Raw genomic sequence first — 17,161 nt, forward strand, 5'->3', positions numbered from 1 at the left:
TTTGGCAGGTGGTTGCGGGGGCAGGTACTTGGGAGCACGACAAGTCGAAGGGGAGGATTTCACAGGTTGATGACCCATTGTACAGGTACGTACGTTTATTACAGTAATTATTGTGATTATTATTATTATTATTATTATTATTATTATTATTATTATTATTTATTAATTTCCGTATTTTGCTAACACTATCTGCATATATCTACATAGGATGCTCTCTACTTCTATTACAGCTCGCGGCCACAGCCGTGGGTGGTGTACGAGCAGCGAAGTCTTTTTCTTTTATTGTTTGTTGTACAGGAGGCTGTACGCACTAGCACACGGTCTAGCCCAATACTTCGTCTCCGCCCATCACCGGTAGGAGCACAGATTTTTGTATGGCGGCGCGTACATGACCGTCATTGCCCGTTCATTGGGCCTCGTACCGGAGGAGGACCCACAGTTACTGTCGCCCATAGCGCCGGCGCGGATGGGTTTTCAGACGTTGTGGGGATGCACCTGATTAAGAGGTTCAACGTCATCGGCGAGCGGTTAAAAACTCGCGCAGGTCTCTTATGGCAACCGCGGGACCTATTGGAGCAGCTCAATCTAGTCTAGCCTCCGCCAGATGCTGTTGCAACGGTCGTGCAGGACCCTCCGGTGGATTTAGACGGGCCAACGATACCACAGCCACCACCACCTCCCGGGGCGCCCCAGTTTCCACAGCACGTTATTACAGGTCATGCCCCGAGAGCTGCAGCAGATCCACAGTTACGAGCAGACGTTGACAGGCTTATCGATTTGATGGGTTGGTTGGTTCGGGAGGCGCAGGATAGACGAAAGAGAGAGGGGTTAGTTGCCATACCGCTCCCACCACCTCGAGCACCACATCATCAGTAGCAGCCGTAACAGCCAGATCCAGACTCGGACTCGTTCTCGGAGGCATAGACCAGCTGCATGTACATATTTTGGTATTTAGTGTCCAGTTGTAGTTTTTATTTTTGTTATGAATATACAAACTTATCTTATATATGTCATATTTAAGTTTGTTTTTCAGTTATTCGGTTACTTAATGATTGTTTGTCTTAAATTGATATTTTGTAATAAATGTTGAGAATATAATACGGAAACAATATAATTTTCAAAATATTAAATAATATTTAAACGAGATAATATTTTAATGGTAGGATAATATTTAAAAAAATAAAATGTTAAAAACAATATAATATTTAAACGATCGAATATATTTAAAGGGCTGATTTTGAAAACAGTAAAAAAGATTTTTATACAAAACATAAAACTTTTCTTTAAAAACACACAATTTTTCACTCAAAGAAAACATCACCCTTCAAAAACCATCAAATTACCTCACCAAAACACTCATTCTTTCAACTAAAAAAAACCCAACTCCTAGACGCCTCGCATAGGCTTGTACGGGGCGTCTAGAACCCTCAAACTTTGTGTTTGTCATCCCATCAGACCCTCTTTAATTCAGTGACTAGACGCCCCGTATAAGTTGAAAAAAACCCAACTCCTAGACGCCTCGTATAGGCCTGTACGGGGCGTCTAGAACCCTCAAACTTTGTGTCTGTCATCCCATCAGACCCTCTTTAATTTAGTGACTAGACGCCCCGTATAGGCTTATACGAGGCGTCTAGGGTTCCAAAGGTGTTTAAATAGGCAGAGTGGGTGTGTGAATATCTTCAGCTTTTTTAAATCTTATAAGTTAAATAAAAAATAATATAATCGTAAAGAAAGTAAGTGATAATTACAAAAGGTTTAGTAGTAGTCATAATAAATCTTGAAGGATAGGACTACAAATGGAAATTACAGCTTTCACAACAAATTCAAAGCAACCTTGCTTCCATTGCTTAACGCTTAATGCACTGAGAATAACAACTCACTTGATGCCAAATACTGAATAGTTTATGTATTCTACAATAATCAAATGGGCCTCGCTAAACATGTGGTTTAAACTCATGGATTGGGCCTCGCAGTTATATATTTAATGTATAAAAATGATGAACTGTAAATGCAGCTAATCAACTCGTCCCCTTATAAGTTATAAACAATGTGTTATCTTGTGTGTAGCTTTATGTGAGAGAGAACGATGGGGAAGTTGAATTGTTCAACCGGATTATGTGACATGCAGACCATGATCCATTGTTGTATATTCATCTTCTTCCTTGGAGGATTAGCAACTGTTAGCTTCTATAAAAACAATAAACAAGAAGTTGCAATGCACAACATTGCTGTTACTCTTTCAAATGCATTTACAAATAACAATACTGATACACGAGTTTTTGATCATCAGGTATCACCATCCTCAACAGCCACCTGTGATTTGTTCTCCGGCAGATGGGTACTCGATAACACGAGTCATTATCCTTTGTATAAAGAACAACAGTGTCCTCGTCTCGAAGATACGTTTGCTTGCCAAACTTATGGTAGAAAGGATTCCAAGTATCTGCATTGGAAGTGGCAACCACATGGCTGCGACTTCCCTAGGTCTCTCTCTCTATCTCTATATATAATTTGAATGATCCAACAATGTGGTGGTTGGAGTTGATTACTATAATTATTTATGTGCTTGATTGCCCTGGTGTAGGTTTGATGGGAAAGCAATAGCAGAGAGATTAAGGGGTAAAAGACTATTGTTTGTGGGAGATTCTCTAAACAGAAATCAATGGAATTCAATGATTTGCATGCTCTACTCATCCATCCCAGGGGTCAAGACGGCTGGTGGAGGTCTCAGTGGTCTCTTGCGCACTTTCAGGGCCGCTGTAAGTCCTACAGGTTTATTTGAAAAGGGTGCTCAATTCTTTAAAACATGCAAGTAACTTCAGGTTAAAATGTCACAGGACTACAATATCTCAGTTGATTTCTACTGGGCTCCGATGCTAGTTGAATCTTTGGGCGATAGTCCAACAAACCATCACACTGATAATAGAATTGTTAGAATTAAATCCATTGAAAAACATGCTAGACATTGGATTGATGCAGATATACTCATCTTTAATTCCTTTCATTGGTGGAGATCACCGGTAGTGAAACTCTTGTAGGTTCATGACAAGATTAGTGTTACATGTTTGTTTCAATATTTTAGCATATCGTACACCTTAATCAAATAGGGTTTTTTTTTTTTTTTTTTTTTTTTTTTTTTTTTTTTTGTTATATTACTAGAAAGAGTGGTGGATCTTTGTTGGATGACCCTAATCAAGAGTATGAAGAAGTTGATAGTCTTAGCGCGTACAAGATGGGTCTCAAAACGTGGTCTAATTGGGCACAGACCCATATTGATCCTTTGAAAACCAAGTTATTTTTCATGGGTGCTACAGCAACTCATTCGAGGTAAGAAACTCTAGGTTTTAGTATTTCAAATGATCTGGATAACTATCTCAATCACGTAAAGTCATTTTCCGATTGAATTATTCCGTGGGTACATGAAATTAATCGGATAAGACAAAAAGTGTTTTTCAGAAAAAAAAAATGAATTTATTAAGAAAATGCGTGTGTTTGATACCTGATGGTTTCCTTATATAGGGGTCGAATAAATGCAATGACTGGATAACACGTTGCAACCCTTCGTAAGACCATAGGTAATGGTTAATGTCCACTAAGGGGCATTTTTCACCACATCATCATCATAATGCCCTTTTAAAAAAGGTGTAATGGTTAATGCCCATTTCATTTATTACTTTCCATTATTTTTCTTCTCTTTGGGCATTATTATAAAAATGCCCCTCACTCTTCATGCCCCTATAATGTCCATGAGTAATGGTGTAAGGGCATTATCAAAATCTTTCATGCCCTTATAAAGCCCCATTACATATGGTCTAAGAGTGCAACAAATGTCGGTTGTAATTGCACCCATCATTTGAATATGGGTTGTGTTAAATACACCCCAAAGTCAACTTTTTTTTTTTTTTTACTTTTTTCCCATAAGTCAACTTTTCAAGTTTCCATAAACTAATAATTTCTCACTGCACTTTCAAGTTTCCATATCTTTTAATTTTTTTTAAACAACTCTTTTAATTTTTTTTTACAGTTGCAAACAATTTAAAAAAAAAAATACATTTAGTTAGTAGAGTGATAATTAATATGCATGCTTTTTACAACCAAATCTATAAAAAAATAAGCTTTTTACAACCAGATCTCTAATAAAAACAAGCTTACTTAACATCGTCAACAGGAAAGAACCGATGAGTCACCAGCTGTTTGTTTAATTGTTTTAAAGTTTGCACGTTTACTTTTTTATTAGATTCGTTATTTATTTATTTATTATGAACTTTTTCATTTCGTGTTTATAATAAAGTGTCTTGATTATTTATTAATATTGATATTAGTACTAATACTAAAATAGTATAACAAAATATAAAAAAAAAAGTAACAAAAGTATTATAAAATAAAATAACAGAAAAAAACATAATTATTAGTTTTGACTTTATAATAAAATAATGTATTAAAGTAGTTAATCATTACCAAGTTTGACTAATTTGGTATATTAATCCATATGTTGGGTATATATTTTTTTTGAAAGGTAAACTTCATTAAAAGCGGCTGGCTTGACGAAAAAACAGGACCGCACCACACACGACTACAACATATACATCGGATACTTACACCATTCTTTCCAATCTAAATCTCTATACTTTGATCTATTTTTAAACCAAAAAAAAAACTATACGATTTTACCGCCCCAAAAATCTCATATCACTCCCCTTTACCATTAGAGAAAATCTTCTCGTTCCTAGATTTCCAAATACACCAGCATGCCGTAATGACAATCCCGCGAACGATCTCCTTAGCTTTAGCACTACCGCTAGAGGAGCTGAAGACTTCCATCAAATCCTTGAAATTGAAAGCATAAATCGGAGGAATTTTGGACCATTCGCTTATGCCATTCCACACCCTAAGGGAGATTATACACCCCTTTGAATATTAGTACACAACTTCATTAGTGTCATCATTTGACACAGCTCATAGGTGCCTATGCTGCAAAGCGTGCTGCATTGATACACATTTTGAAAATTAAGATCAGTTGCCACTGATGATCAGAGTCATTAATGGCCAGTGCCACTTGTAATCAGTCTCCACTAATCTTAATCGCCACCAATGATCACTTCCAACTGATCATCCGTCCCACTGACCATAATCTTTCATGCAAATTTTTACGCTAGGCGTGCAAATTTGACGCATTTCCAATGAAATGTCTAGGAAAAATAAAATATTTTCACCATGTCGATTCTCGCTACCATTCTCGCTACCCTTGGTTCCCGATAGGAAACCCAAGGGGGCATTGCCCCCTTAAAACCCCGTGTTCTTTGGTTATTGAAATTACAAAAAATTTCAACAAGTGTGTACTCGAAAATTATTTTAGGATGATGACAGTGAAATGCTTACTGGACTTGCAGGGCTAAGGATTGGGGTGGCACGAATAAGTGGAACTGCTATGGGGAGACGGAACCAGTGATGGATGACGGATTTTGGGAAAGCGGAACAAATTCAAAAATGTTGAGTATACTGGATTCATCGTTGAGAAAATTAAAAGAGACAGGAGTAAATATACAGATTATAAACATAACACAACTAACACAATGCAGAAAAGATGGGCACACTACTGTTTACAGGAAACAATGGCGTCCCTTAACTGACGAGCAAAAGAAGAACCCGGGACTTGCTTCAGATTGTTCCCACTGGTGTCTTCCTGGGGTTCCTGATATTTGGAATGAGCTTCTCTTGGCTTACATTTTCCGATAACAAAATCCAACGGGAGATTTGTAAAATTGTTAAGAAACAAAGGAAATGAAGAATACAATTGTCATTATGTATCGTATACAAGTATGTTGATCACTTTAAACATTTGTTTCTATACATTTATGTATTCCAGGCATTAATCCTGGAAATTGTTTGTTTTAAGAAGGTTGACACTTTACAGAAACTTATACTTCATTTTCGTGCCAGGAGCACTTGATCCCTTCATTTTTCTTGGTCGTAGCTACTGAAGTTATCAAATAATTAATATCCTTTATTTTTCTCATTAAAAAAGACAAAAATGTTCTCTTAACATAGTATTTTTAAAGGATAAGATGAAAATTCAAGCCAACCCATTTTATTGTTATTTCTTCTTAAAAATATACATCTTGTTGTAGGCTTTGAAATAAAAAGTTGAAAACAATGCCCATTGAAATGAAAAGTATATTATGTATATTAGACCATTGGGTGTGATTCTTTTTTCCTTTGTTCATATCAGCGTTACACCACCCTCTCCTTCCACCTCATTATCTTCATCCAAACATGGGGTGTGATTCCCTTTTCTCCCCCCTTCCAATTTTTTTACTTAATATAGTTTATTTTTAAACACATTTTTTTATTTGTCTAACGTATTTTATTTATACTAAACACAAATATTTTTTAACAAAATTCAACTTTTCATAAAAATTCTAGAAGATTACAACTAAAAAACACAAATTACATACTAAAAGCATAAAATAAATTTTCTCTAAACCTACGAACACCACTACTCGTCATCAACGTGATCGACACGAAAGTTATTTCAAATATAGTCGATTAAATCCGCATAAATGTTTACATGCACGTGCTCACTGCGTAGCGCCCACAAATTTGATTGTTGCTGTCCCTCGTCAACCGGCACAACATTCTCATGAATGTCATTTGGATCGTATTCGCATATTGCTCGACCATCGTCTTCAATAATCAAGTTATGAAGTATGAAACAAGCACACATCTTTCCTTTATCACACCAAACAACCGTTCAACATCTTTCCTTGCCAATTCTTGGCACTTTTCAAACTTTTTTCTTTTATCATCACCGGATTCAGGAATAATTTTAAATATAGCCATATAGGATGGGTATATACCATCTGCTAGGTAATACCCATGCTTGTATGATACCCCATTGAGCATGAAAAAAGAATCAGGACTCATACCTCTAATGATATCGTCGAAAATATGAGATCTCTCAAGGACGTTTAAATCATTGTTGGAACCTGCAATCCCCCCAAAAAATGCATACCAAATCCATAAATCTTGTGAGCAAGAGGCCTCTAAGATTATTGAGGGATAACCTATATCACCACGCATATATTGACCGCGTCATGCAGTAGGGCAATTACGTCATTGCCAATGAGTACAGTCAATGCTTCCTAGCATCCCAGTTAATCCATGTCTCTCTTATGGAATGCATAAAGATTTTCGATATCCTTCTTCATTGGCCTACGTAAACAAACCTTGCTATACAGGTTCACAATACCTTTGGTAAATTCATACAAATACTCCCGACTCATTCTCTCGGACATCCTTAAATATTAATCCCATTAATCACTAGCAGTGCCATACGCTAATTGACGATGTGTCAAAGTGCATTTTTGCAACGTAGTAAAACCCCTTCTCCCTCTAGCATTGTGTCGCAATGTGAAAACATTATAATTAGCCAAATCATTGGCAATACGTTCTAACAATCGTTGACTCATTGGAAACCCACGCCTAAATTGTTCGTCAGTGTACACACAATTTTCAGCAAAATAGTCACCAACCAAACGTTCATGAACACCGTAAATAAATGTTAAAAACTAAGTTTAATAAATTATTCAAAACAATCCTTAAAATAAATAACAAAACTTTGAAAATAAAAATTGTAAAGAAATAATATACCTTCGCAATCTCTGTTTAACGTCACGGCCCTCGTTCTTGGTTGTGACGTTTCTTCGTCTTCACCATCTTCTTCCATCTTGGCAACAATTTTAGCCGTCTAAAGCATCATGCTAAGAAAAAAATTCTCGGCATTTTACTCGTCCGATACAGAACTCATGGCGATTATTTAAAAAAAAAAAGTATAGATGAATGTAAGAGAAGAAAATATAAAAGATGGAGTGTCAGGGTGAGTTTTTTTAAAAAACATAGTTGAATGGGAAAGAAGGAAATATAAAAGATGAAGAGTGTGGTGAATTTTGAGAAATAAAATGAGGGTTATATAGTGTTTAAAATAAATAAATGAATTTTTTTAATTGAAATTAGCCTTTAATCAACGGCATGATTTTTGAAATCTCCATCAGAACGAACGGGAATATTTCCCCAATTAAACTGAATATGGGATGGAGGGCGGTGTTCCCCGTCGAGGTCGCCAGCCATGTCGGCCACCCAAACCCCCTTCCCAAACCACACCCAACCATCTTAGGAACACAGATCTAGAAAACATAAGACAAAACATGTACAACATCATAGTGATACGAAGCCATGAAGAAAATATCACATAGGCCAACCCAAAAGTATAAGAAAAGCTATATCCTTTAAGATAAACCTAAGAATAATATGTACCCTCCCTGTAAAAGTAAGGGTGTAAATCATTCAGTCACTTGTGAGATTGGCATGTTAAAAGCTCAAACTTAAACTCGAGTTTAAAAGTAAGCTTATATAATCAACGAGACTTAGCTCGAGCTTCACCAATGAGCTCAAGCTGACTCGCAAGCCTAAACAAGACTATTATTTTTTAGAAAAAGTATTTATTATATTTAATACTTTTATATAACAATCATTATTATACATATATGCATTGTAATCGTAAAATAACCAAATAATATATTAATATATATTTTGTTACATATAATTTTTTTTAACTATAACTATAAATATAAAGTAATTAAAACAACTTATATAGATTAATTAATAAATAATAAACGAGTCTTGTCTGAGCCGAGCTTGATCTTGAAAAAAATACTCATTAATCAAACTCGAACTTTAAAATAAAGCTCAAAACGACTTGAACTCGAACTTAGCCAATCGAGCTAGGGTTCAGCTCCTCTCGTCTCGTTTACATTCCTATCTAGAAGTAGGGGTGTAAACGAGCCGTGCCGAGCCCGAGATCAGCTAAGCTCGAGCTCGAACACGTTTAGAATATGAGAGCTCTATTGGATATCAAGAACAAACACAATTCACAAGTAACACACTATGGTCAAAATCGAATAGGAATTGGATATATGATTGACGATATCTTGGTGATCTCTAATGTTGCAGGAGAATCACATTATATACACAATAACAAAGACGGTGGGAAAGGGTTTGAATTTTGGCCGGATTAACCGTCATGGTGGCTAACCGACACCGTCAACAGTCGTTGCTTCAAATCATCGTATCGTTTAAGTTATGAACATAATTAAAACATTAGGGTGAGCGGGGCACCAGCGGGGAGTGGCCGCGGTGACCCTATTCCCCCAGCGGGAACACCGCCGCCATCCCTGCGGTGACCCAAATTGGGGAGGTGGGTCGGGGTGAATTCACCGAAGAAGGAAGGGGGAGAGTGTGGGGCCACCCTCTTTTCAAACCAATCAATTATTTTCCTTTTTTTTTAATAAAAAAACAAGTCACCTAATAGGGGAGTGCCGCCATCAAATTGGGGTGTGAGGGGAGTTTAAGAGGGGAGTTGACGTGGCATAACCTGATTGGGTGTGCGTAAGAGAGGGGACTCCCCTCTTAGGGGAGTGCCCCGCTCACCCTTAAGCACATAATAATACGAATAATACAAATCCTAATAGAGTTTATAAGCTAATACACTACCCTTAACTTAATTAGGTGGACTGCTTCTTTTCTTGACATGGTTAAGCACCAAGAGGTTTGCTTCTTCAACAGCTTTGGCCGCCCTATTGAAGTCGAAGGTCCTCCTCCTTAGTAATTTCTTCATTCTTTTCCAATCTGAACCCATGTACAACGGATAATCTTGTGATTCTTGTTCGAGATTAACCACTGCATCAGTGAAATTGTCAACGTGAGACATGACCGCTGCTTCATTATTCGAACTTGAAGATGTACACTTAGCCTTAACATAATTATAAGAGGCTAGAATTCACATACCCTGTTCGAGCTTGAAAAAATGTGCCCGTCCGTTATGTTTTGTTATTACTTAAAAAAAATCAAATTAGTATTGGGTTCAATAAACCTAATTCCAAGTTGGCTAAATTCTAAACCATAAAAAATGATTTATAAATGGGCCTATATTGGAAGTGGTATGTGTTTACTACGTATCGGATATTTTTTTAAATCGCGGGCCTTGTGCGGAGGTCCTCCCCGCACACCATCAAAGCCTCCCATGATAATTATATTCCAATATGTCAAATATACTTGGCATAAGTAACCCACATAACATAGCCTTCATCCCAATCAAAACCCAGCTCTTTTGCTATTAATATCCATGTGTTTTGTTCAATGACAATTTTTAGACCACCCTCACGCTTAACCATTAGATATAAATCAAGTAAATCAACAAAACGCCCGTCATCTACTTTGGGTGGTATCTTCCTTCTCTCCGGTATGATGAGATATGTATGCAAGAACCATATGATCATCTCATTAAATTTTTCTCTTAATTCAATTTTGAAAGTAAGAATTCACATGATCATTCTTGTAATTTTCATGTGCTTCTTCTTCCACTTCAGTAAACATCTTTTCCTTCTCCATCTCACACAATCTCATCTCTTCAACACTTTGGGATAGTGTTAACATAATATCATTAACCGATGTCTCAAACATCGGAGAAACAAGACAAGTTTCACCGGATATTTTAATGACAAAACGTTGTTTGGCCAGTTGATCTAAACTTAGGGTGTTACGAGTGATCTCCGGCATGTAAGGGTTAGGATATAATAGGAAGTTTATTTCAGTAGGAAAGATAGGAAGCAATCATGATCATCCAATTGCACAATTAACGGTCTAGATTAAAATCAAATTAAAAACTATCATTTAAACACGCTCTCCGGGCTTTCAAGGGTATTATCGTCAAATTGCAAAAATAACCGCTGTTGAATATACACAGAAACGCTTCGAAAGAAAGTTCATTACGTTTTACACTTCCATTGAACGAACACACACATACAGAAAGTTGAGAAAATCAAACTCCATTGAAGTTCATGGCGTCTTTGAGAGATAATTTGAAGGTTTACCTTCGCGTTACTGAAAAGAAATCCGTATCTCAAAACCCTAAATCATCAAAGAAGCAAAAAACATCACCAGTTGAAGAAAACATCGATCAGCAAGGAAATATTAGCCGAAAATCAACAATGAAACAACAAACTAGTAGAAAACGCAAAGAGATTTCTGACAATGGTAATTTTATATATTTTTGCTTTTTAAACTGTATTCAAGTTACATTTTATGAAGTGCAATAGACCTAATATACCATATCCCTTCCCAAAAATTGTTAATGAGTGATATCTTATCCCTATCTTATCATTGAAAGTGCTTAATTAGGTTTGTTATTAGAGACTGCATTGCATTTTATGTTAAAACTATGACCTAATGCTTTTTATGGGATTTATATATTGTGAACTAATGTGTTTTATCTTAAAAAATTAGCAGAAACAAAGAGACACAAAGAGATTATTATTATAATAATTGTAATCGAATTTTAAAACATTGCGTTTTATCTTATCTTTGTATTTGCTGAGATACATGTGTTGTTAACTATTGTGTTTTATCATAATACTGTCTCAAATGCTTTTTTTTTCTTGACTAATGTGTTTTATTTTAAAATATTATAAAAAACAAAATGAGATTATGTAATGTTAATTTGCTGAGTTAATTTAATATGATGTAAAGTATTGCGTTTTATCTTAAAACTGTGAACTACTGCTTTTTATCTTTATAGTGTTAGCTAATGCTTTTTATCTTAAATTTGTTATTTGACAATGTTTCATTATTCTGTTTAAAGATAAAAAAACAAGAGAAAAACAAAAAAGGAGAAGAAAGAAAGTGGTGATTGAATCTTCAGAAGATACAGATTCTGTTTCAAAAGATGAAAATACTAGGGGAGCTATAGTTCTGCATAGTTCTGAACAACAACAAGTAAATTCAGGTAACATAAAACGCATTAAACATAATTTCATGAAAAAATATATGTTTATAAAACACTTGAATATATTAGATGATGATTTCGTTAATCCACCACCAAGAGTGAAACAGACAAAATATCAAAAGAAGGAAAAGTCAGAATCAAAACCAAAGAGATCATTGAGGAAAGATAAAACAGAAGAACAGCCAGAAGAACAACCATATTATGATTACGACGGAAAAAAAATCAACATAAGATGTGCAGTCAATAATCTCACAGATTATATTGAAAATTTGTCAAAAGAGCAAAAGAAAGTTGTTAGAGAAATAGGGTTTGGCAGCATACTATCATTCAACACTACAAAAAAAATGCCATCTAGTGGCATGCAAAAAGTGCCACAGAAAAACAAGAAAGTGCCACTAAAGAACCATGTAAAAATGTGCGGCACACAAAAAAAGTGCCACAAGAAGCGGTGACGCTAAAGCCTTTTAATGGCACTTTTTCAATGTGTCGCACAAAGTTTTTAGGGTTTTAGTGGCACTTTTTTATCTGCCAGTACAAACTTTTGAGCTTTTAGTGGCACATATTTTTTGCCACAAAAATCACATCAAATTAAATGTCATTGACGTTTATCATATTAATTTTAATTAATTACAATTATCATTTATTTACATTAAAAAATAAAAACAAAATTGTAAAATGTAAAAATCATAAAATAATCACTTCAATTAAAAGTTCAATCAATCTTCCAAATATTCCAAATGTCTAATAAGTGTCGATCTAAGTCTAATGATCAAACATATAACCTAAATAAACTAACAAGTGTATGAATAAAAACTCAAAACTTCATTGTGTTCATGAATCTCTTTCACAATCTTCATGCGAGTTAAATAACCATGGTGTTCACGTACAGTTCTTATAAGTTTGGAAAACTACCAAAGTAAGATGGTAAAGAACCGGTCAGCATATTGACCTCTAGATGTCTGCAATTTGACCAACAACACATATAGTCAACAAACACTATTATCTTTTTAGGATGCAAATAGAAGAAAATTTGCAACTTACGTAATTGTCAATGTTTCAAGGTTACTCATATCGAGGATCGACCCGTTAAGGAGTTCCCATTTAACCACCTAATAAAATCAAACCACTAGTTCAGGGTTAAAAACTTAAAATGGCAAAAAGACTGTAATCTCAAATTCTTGTTCGTTGAGACTTACGACACGGTCAACTCTTCCAAGTCTTTGATCGCTGGCGGAATTTCACCTTCTAAATTCGATCCTGAGAATACGCTGTTTAATCATATTAGTGTATATGATATATCTATAACTTAACATATACAATAACAAATGAACTCGCAGTTTGGTGATTATTGGAGGATTACTTCCGCTGCAGGTCACCCATTCCCACTGAACCGGAACACATGGATCACCTTCTTCAATCAAATCCCCATTCGCAAGCATTGACGAACTTCCCGCCAAACGGTTCAAGAATTGTTCGCTGAACGTTCGATTCATTTGCAGCATTAATATTTATCTTGTGTGATATATGACCACAATAAAGTTATTATTACCAGTTTAGTCATGCTGTCAAACTCCTTGACAGCATCACTGAACTTTGCAACATCTTTTTCGTCCATAGCAGCAGCCATATCCTGCCATAAGACGGAAAAAAAACCTTAAACATGTTACACATTTGTCCTAGAACAACAAACAAGTTTTCAGTAACATACCGCGAGCAATTTGCATTCGCGTGTTCCTGAAAACGTGGGGTCCAATTCCTGCATAAACAATGGACATTTTCAGTCAACAGATCAAGATTTTGTAATAAACAATTAAGACGTTTGGAAAAAAGTCAAAGTTGACCTGGTAACGCTCCAATGCATTTGTGATTGCAACATCGCCTTTACAGAGATGGCAAATGCCAACATTCAGTAGATGCCCTCTAACACCGTATTTTAGCAAGTTATTATTGAGCGACTGTCGTGCTATCTCATCGTAAATCTCTATAGCTTTCTGATACCTGGAGACAAATTGTGAGGTTACATTATATATACTATTAACTATAAATATGCTATTTTGTCAACATCAAACAACTTTAGCCCCTCTACTTTAATAATAAAAAAAATTAGCCCCTTAACAAGTCCGACCCTGAGAATTTGGGTACCCTGTTCGAGCTCAAAAAAATGTGCCCTTAGGCCTTAACGAAATTGGCTATTGGGCTCACTAAAGGTCTAGACTTAATGCCAAAGGGGTTAATAACTAATCTAAACCATAAGAATAGTTTTGTAAGGGGGCCTATGTTGGTGTTTGTATGGGTGTACTCTATTAAAAAATATTATAAATATACATATCGGGTTTTTTTTCATAAAAAAACGTGCCCCTCTAAATATCGGGCGTTGGCCGGTGGTCCTCTCCACTCACCCCAGGGCCGGCCATGCCCCTCAACTTTAGTGATGACAAGTTTAACCCCTTAACTAAACAGCTTTAGCTCCTCAACTTAAATAATAAACAACTTTAGCCCCTCAACTTTAATAATGACATGTTTAGCCCCTTAACTAAAACATCAAACTTCAACTCTTGCGATTTGCTTATTTTTATCTAAGTAATTCAATTAAAAATATAAGAGGATCCATACAGATAAAAGGTACGACTTACTGTTCCAGTTGATCTGAAAATTGTGCGATTTTCTGTTTGCACTTGTTTGCAGAAGTTGTCACTTCTTCACCTTGGAAAAGATTGGCTGCTTTATCATAGTAAGCTATGACTTGCTCCAAATTTTGCTCCTGTTCGTATAATTCAGCAATTTCCTGCAAAGAGTGATGACAATTTACCAGTTACCTTTACTTTCAGATTTTTAAATTTCTTGATATTTAAATACAACACTAGCATTAAACCACCGTGTAGCGGCGAGGTGTAAAACCGTGAAAAAAGTAATGTTGAAACGTTTTATCGAATCCGTGTGTTGAAGGGGGTATCGGACCACGCTTTGTGGCGAGATTGTTAAACAAAACGGAAAGCAGACATAAAAAAACATACACGCCTGTTGCAGCGTGTTAACGCGCAAAAATTAGACCGAAACGTAAAACATGAAAAATAATAACTAAGTCGACTTAGAACTCGCGTGTTGTGACGGGACCTTTAAACTGGGAAAATAGACAAAAAGGTTGAACCACGTAAAAATGTGGAACCAGCGTGTTAACTTGCAAAAATTTAGACCAAAACGTTAAACGGAAAATTTGTAATAGATGAAAAGCATAAGGGTTAAAAAGAAAAAAACGGAAAAAATAAAAACGAATAAACAAAGCACATTATTCAAGCTCTAATGCATAAGAAAGTTGATATTTAATATATATAATGTATAAACTATGCTGGCTAAACCTAAAGAAAAGGAAGAATCAATAAATCATATGAACTGACTTATATTTTGAAATTGAGAGGGTTTAAATAATAAGAAAAGTTAAATAATGAGAAAAGTTACGTCATAACAGCACTAGAACTAGAAGGGGAATACATTACGTCATAACAGACAGACCAAATCCTCTGTAAAGCCCTCTGATACCATCTTGTTTCAGAACTTTACGGGCAACATCCAGGCCACCATTATAGCTAGCATGGCCCGAATATCCTTGAACCATCATCCATTGACTAATCTGTTGACTTTCAATATTTCAAACATCCAAACATACATATAAATCTGACATTATATTGGAACAAACAATAGAACAAAGAAGCCATACCACATCGATCGGAACAAAGACACCATGAGAGCAAAGCGAGGCAGTCATTCCAGCAATCCCATTAGCAATAGCAGCTATTAAAAGACGCCACTTTCGTAGTCTCAAACGCCGTCATAAATATAACTCGTGCTGGAATCGCTCCTGTGATGACCGTCCCAAACCCTCGGTACAACCAGGGATACCTTCTGCTTCCAATAACCCTCTAATAACCGCATATGCACTCTTCTCCACAGAATCTTTCGTTGTAACCTGCATACGAGTCTTTACGACCGATATAGGGTACAATCCAACCGTAAGCCCGGTGAATATCCCGGCTCCAGTGACATAAAACTTAGTTTTATCTAGCCTACGTAACAAAGAATTATGTAATTATGTTGAGGTTGTATAAGCAGTTAATCACAAGAATGGCAACAAGAGATCATAATATTACAAAAAAGAAAAATAACAATTAAGATATTAATTCAATAAAGGTTATTATTAGACCTAAAAAGGAATTCTAATGAAACCGGTATAACTTAAGATGTAAAAACTGAAACGGAACCAAAAATCAATCTGAACCATGTGAAATATGTTCTCATTTTGTACATCCTGGAGCTATTTGGAAGACCCTATTCCCATGGAAAAGTCAGGTCGGTTTTTTAGGAGTAAACCAAGAAACCCAAATTAGACTAGAACTGATCGCGATACTTGTACTCTAAGTAAGGTACAAGAATCAAGTTTGGTTTTTATATAACATTGGATATCGGGTCCGGTCGGTTACTTTAAGGCTCCACACTTGAAATCATATCTCCAACTTGTGCTTCTTCCTACCCTAAAGGTCCAGAACATGTATTGCCAACTTTATTGCACACCAGTACTGCAAAAACATAGTGCTTTAACAAGGTGGCTATTTTCAAATAGAAAAGAAACCCACAACCTTCCACAAACCTAAAAGAACAAAAATCAGCGCCTAGAGTTCTAGATAGACAAATCGAAAGCATTGAAAAGGAACCTTAACACAGTTACATTTAGGAATAAAAGAAACTATCTGATAAAGAAAACATACAATTTTTTTAGTAGCAATTTGCAAATCAGAATAAAAATTCATGGACCATCGGTGGTTTAGGGTTAGAAACGAACAAATCACGTCCCTAGTGGTAAGCAAATCATCGAACACTTGGTGGGCATGTTGTTAGTAACCAAGATTTTTCTGTGCATCATCTACAAAGTCCTCTAAGTTTGATTATATTGATCAAAATGAAAACAAGGATCAATTAATACGATAATAATCACTTACGAAGTAGCAAAAGTTAAGCAGAGATGTCTTTTCTGCTCTAGAATCCCCTTCATCGATGCTGCCAAGAACCGCCGCAAGTCATTGGGTGACGTAGTCCAATTAGGTCAGGGAGAAGGAGAGGGAAGTTAATCTCTGGTGTGGGAACTAGGAAATCCAAATATTGGGAGGGAGGGAGGAAGTGAGCGGGAACTAATTTGGGAGAGGGGGATGTGAATTATTTTTAGATTAATTATATTGACTAATTAATAATTCTTTTACAAATCAATTAAACGGGAAATATATATTTATTTTAAAACTGAAATTATCGTTATTTAAATTCAGTGAGGCTCAC

General features: G+C 35.8%; 2 protein-coding genes and 1 pseudogene across 2 annotated transcripts; 1 reads left to right on the forward strand and 2 right to left on the reverse strand.

Moving 5' to 3' along the window:
* The first annotated feature begins 2,127 nt into the window (after positions 1–2,127).
* LOC110881242 (protein trichome birefringence-like 34) lies at positions 2,128–5,958 on the forward strand. Its single transcript, XM_022129564.2, has 5 exons — positions 2,128–2,484; positions 2,585–2,759; positions 2,838–3,034; positions 3,160–3,327; positions 5,391–5,958. The coding sequence occupies exons 1-5, from the start codon at positions 2,132–2,134 to the stop codon at positions 5,734–5,736; spliced, it is 1,239 nt and encodes a 412-aa protein (XP_021985256.2). The 5' UTR covers positions 2,128–2,131; the 3' UTR covers positions 5,737–5,958.
* A 6,773-nt stretch (positions 5,959–12,731) lies between these two features.
* LOC110881076 (alpha-soluble NSF attachment protein) lies at positions 12,732–15,330 on the reverse strand. The gene is made up of 7 exons (XM_022129449.2): positions 15,304–15,330; positions 14,473–14,624; positions 13,681–13,837; positions 13,548–13,595; positions 13,389–13,469; positions 12,881–12,948; positions 12,732–12,798 (listed from the first exon to the last, which is right to left on the reverse strand). The coding sequence occupies exons 1-7, from the start codon at positions 15,328–15,330 to the stop codon at positions 12,732–12,734; spliced, it is 600 nt and encodes a 199-aa protein (XP_021985141.2).
* Positions 15,330–16,883, reverse strand: LOC110881077 (annotated as a pseudogene).
* Between the last annotated feature and the right edge of the window lie 278 nt (positions 16,884–17,161).

Source organism: Helianthus annuus, chromosome 10 (genome assembly GCF_002127325.2).
Source record: "Helianthus annuus cultivar XRQ/B chromosome 10, HanXRQr2.0-SUNRISE, whole genome shotgun sequence".
Classification (NCBI taxonomy): Eukaryota; Viridiplantae; Streptophyta; class Magnoliopsida; order Asterales; family Asteraceae; genus Helianthus; species Helianthus annuus.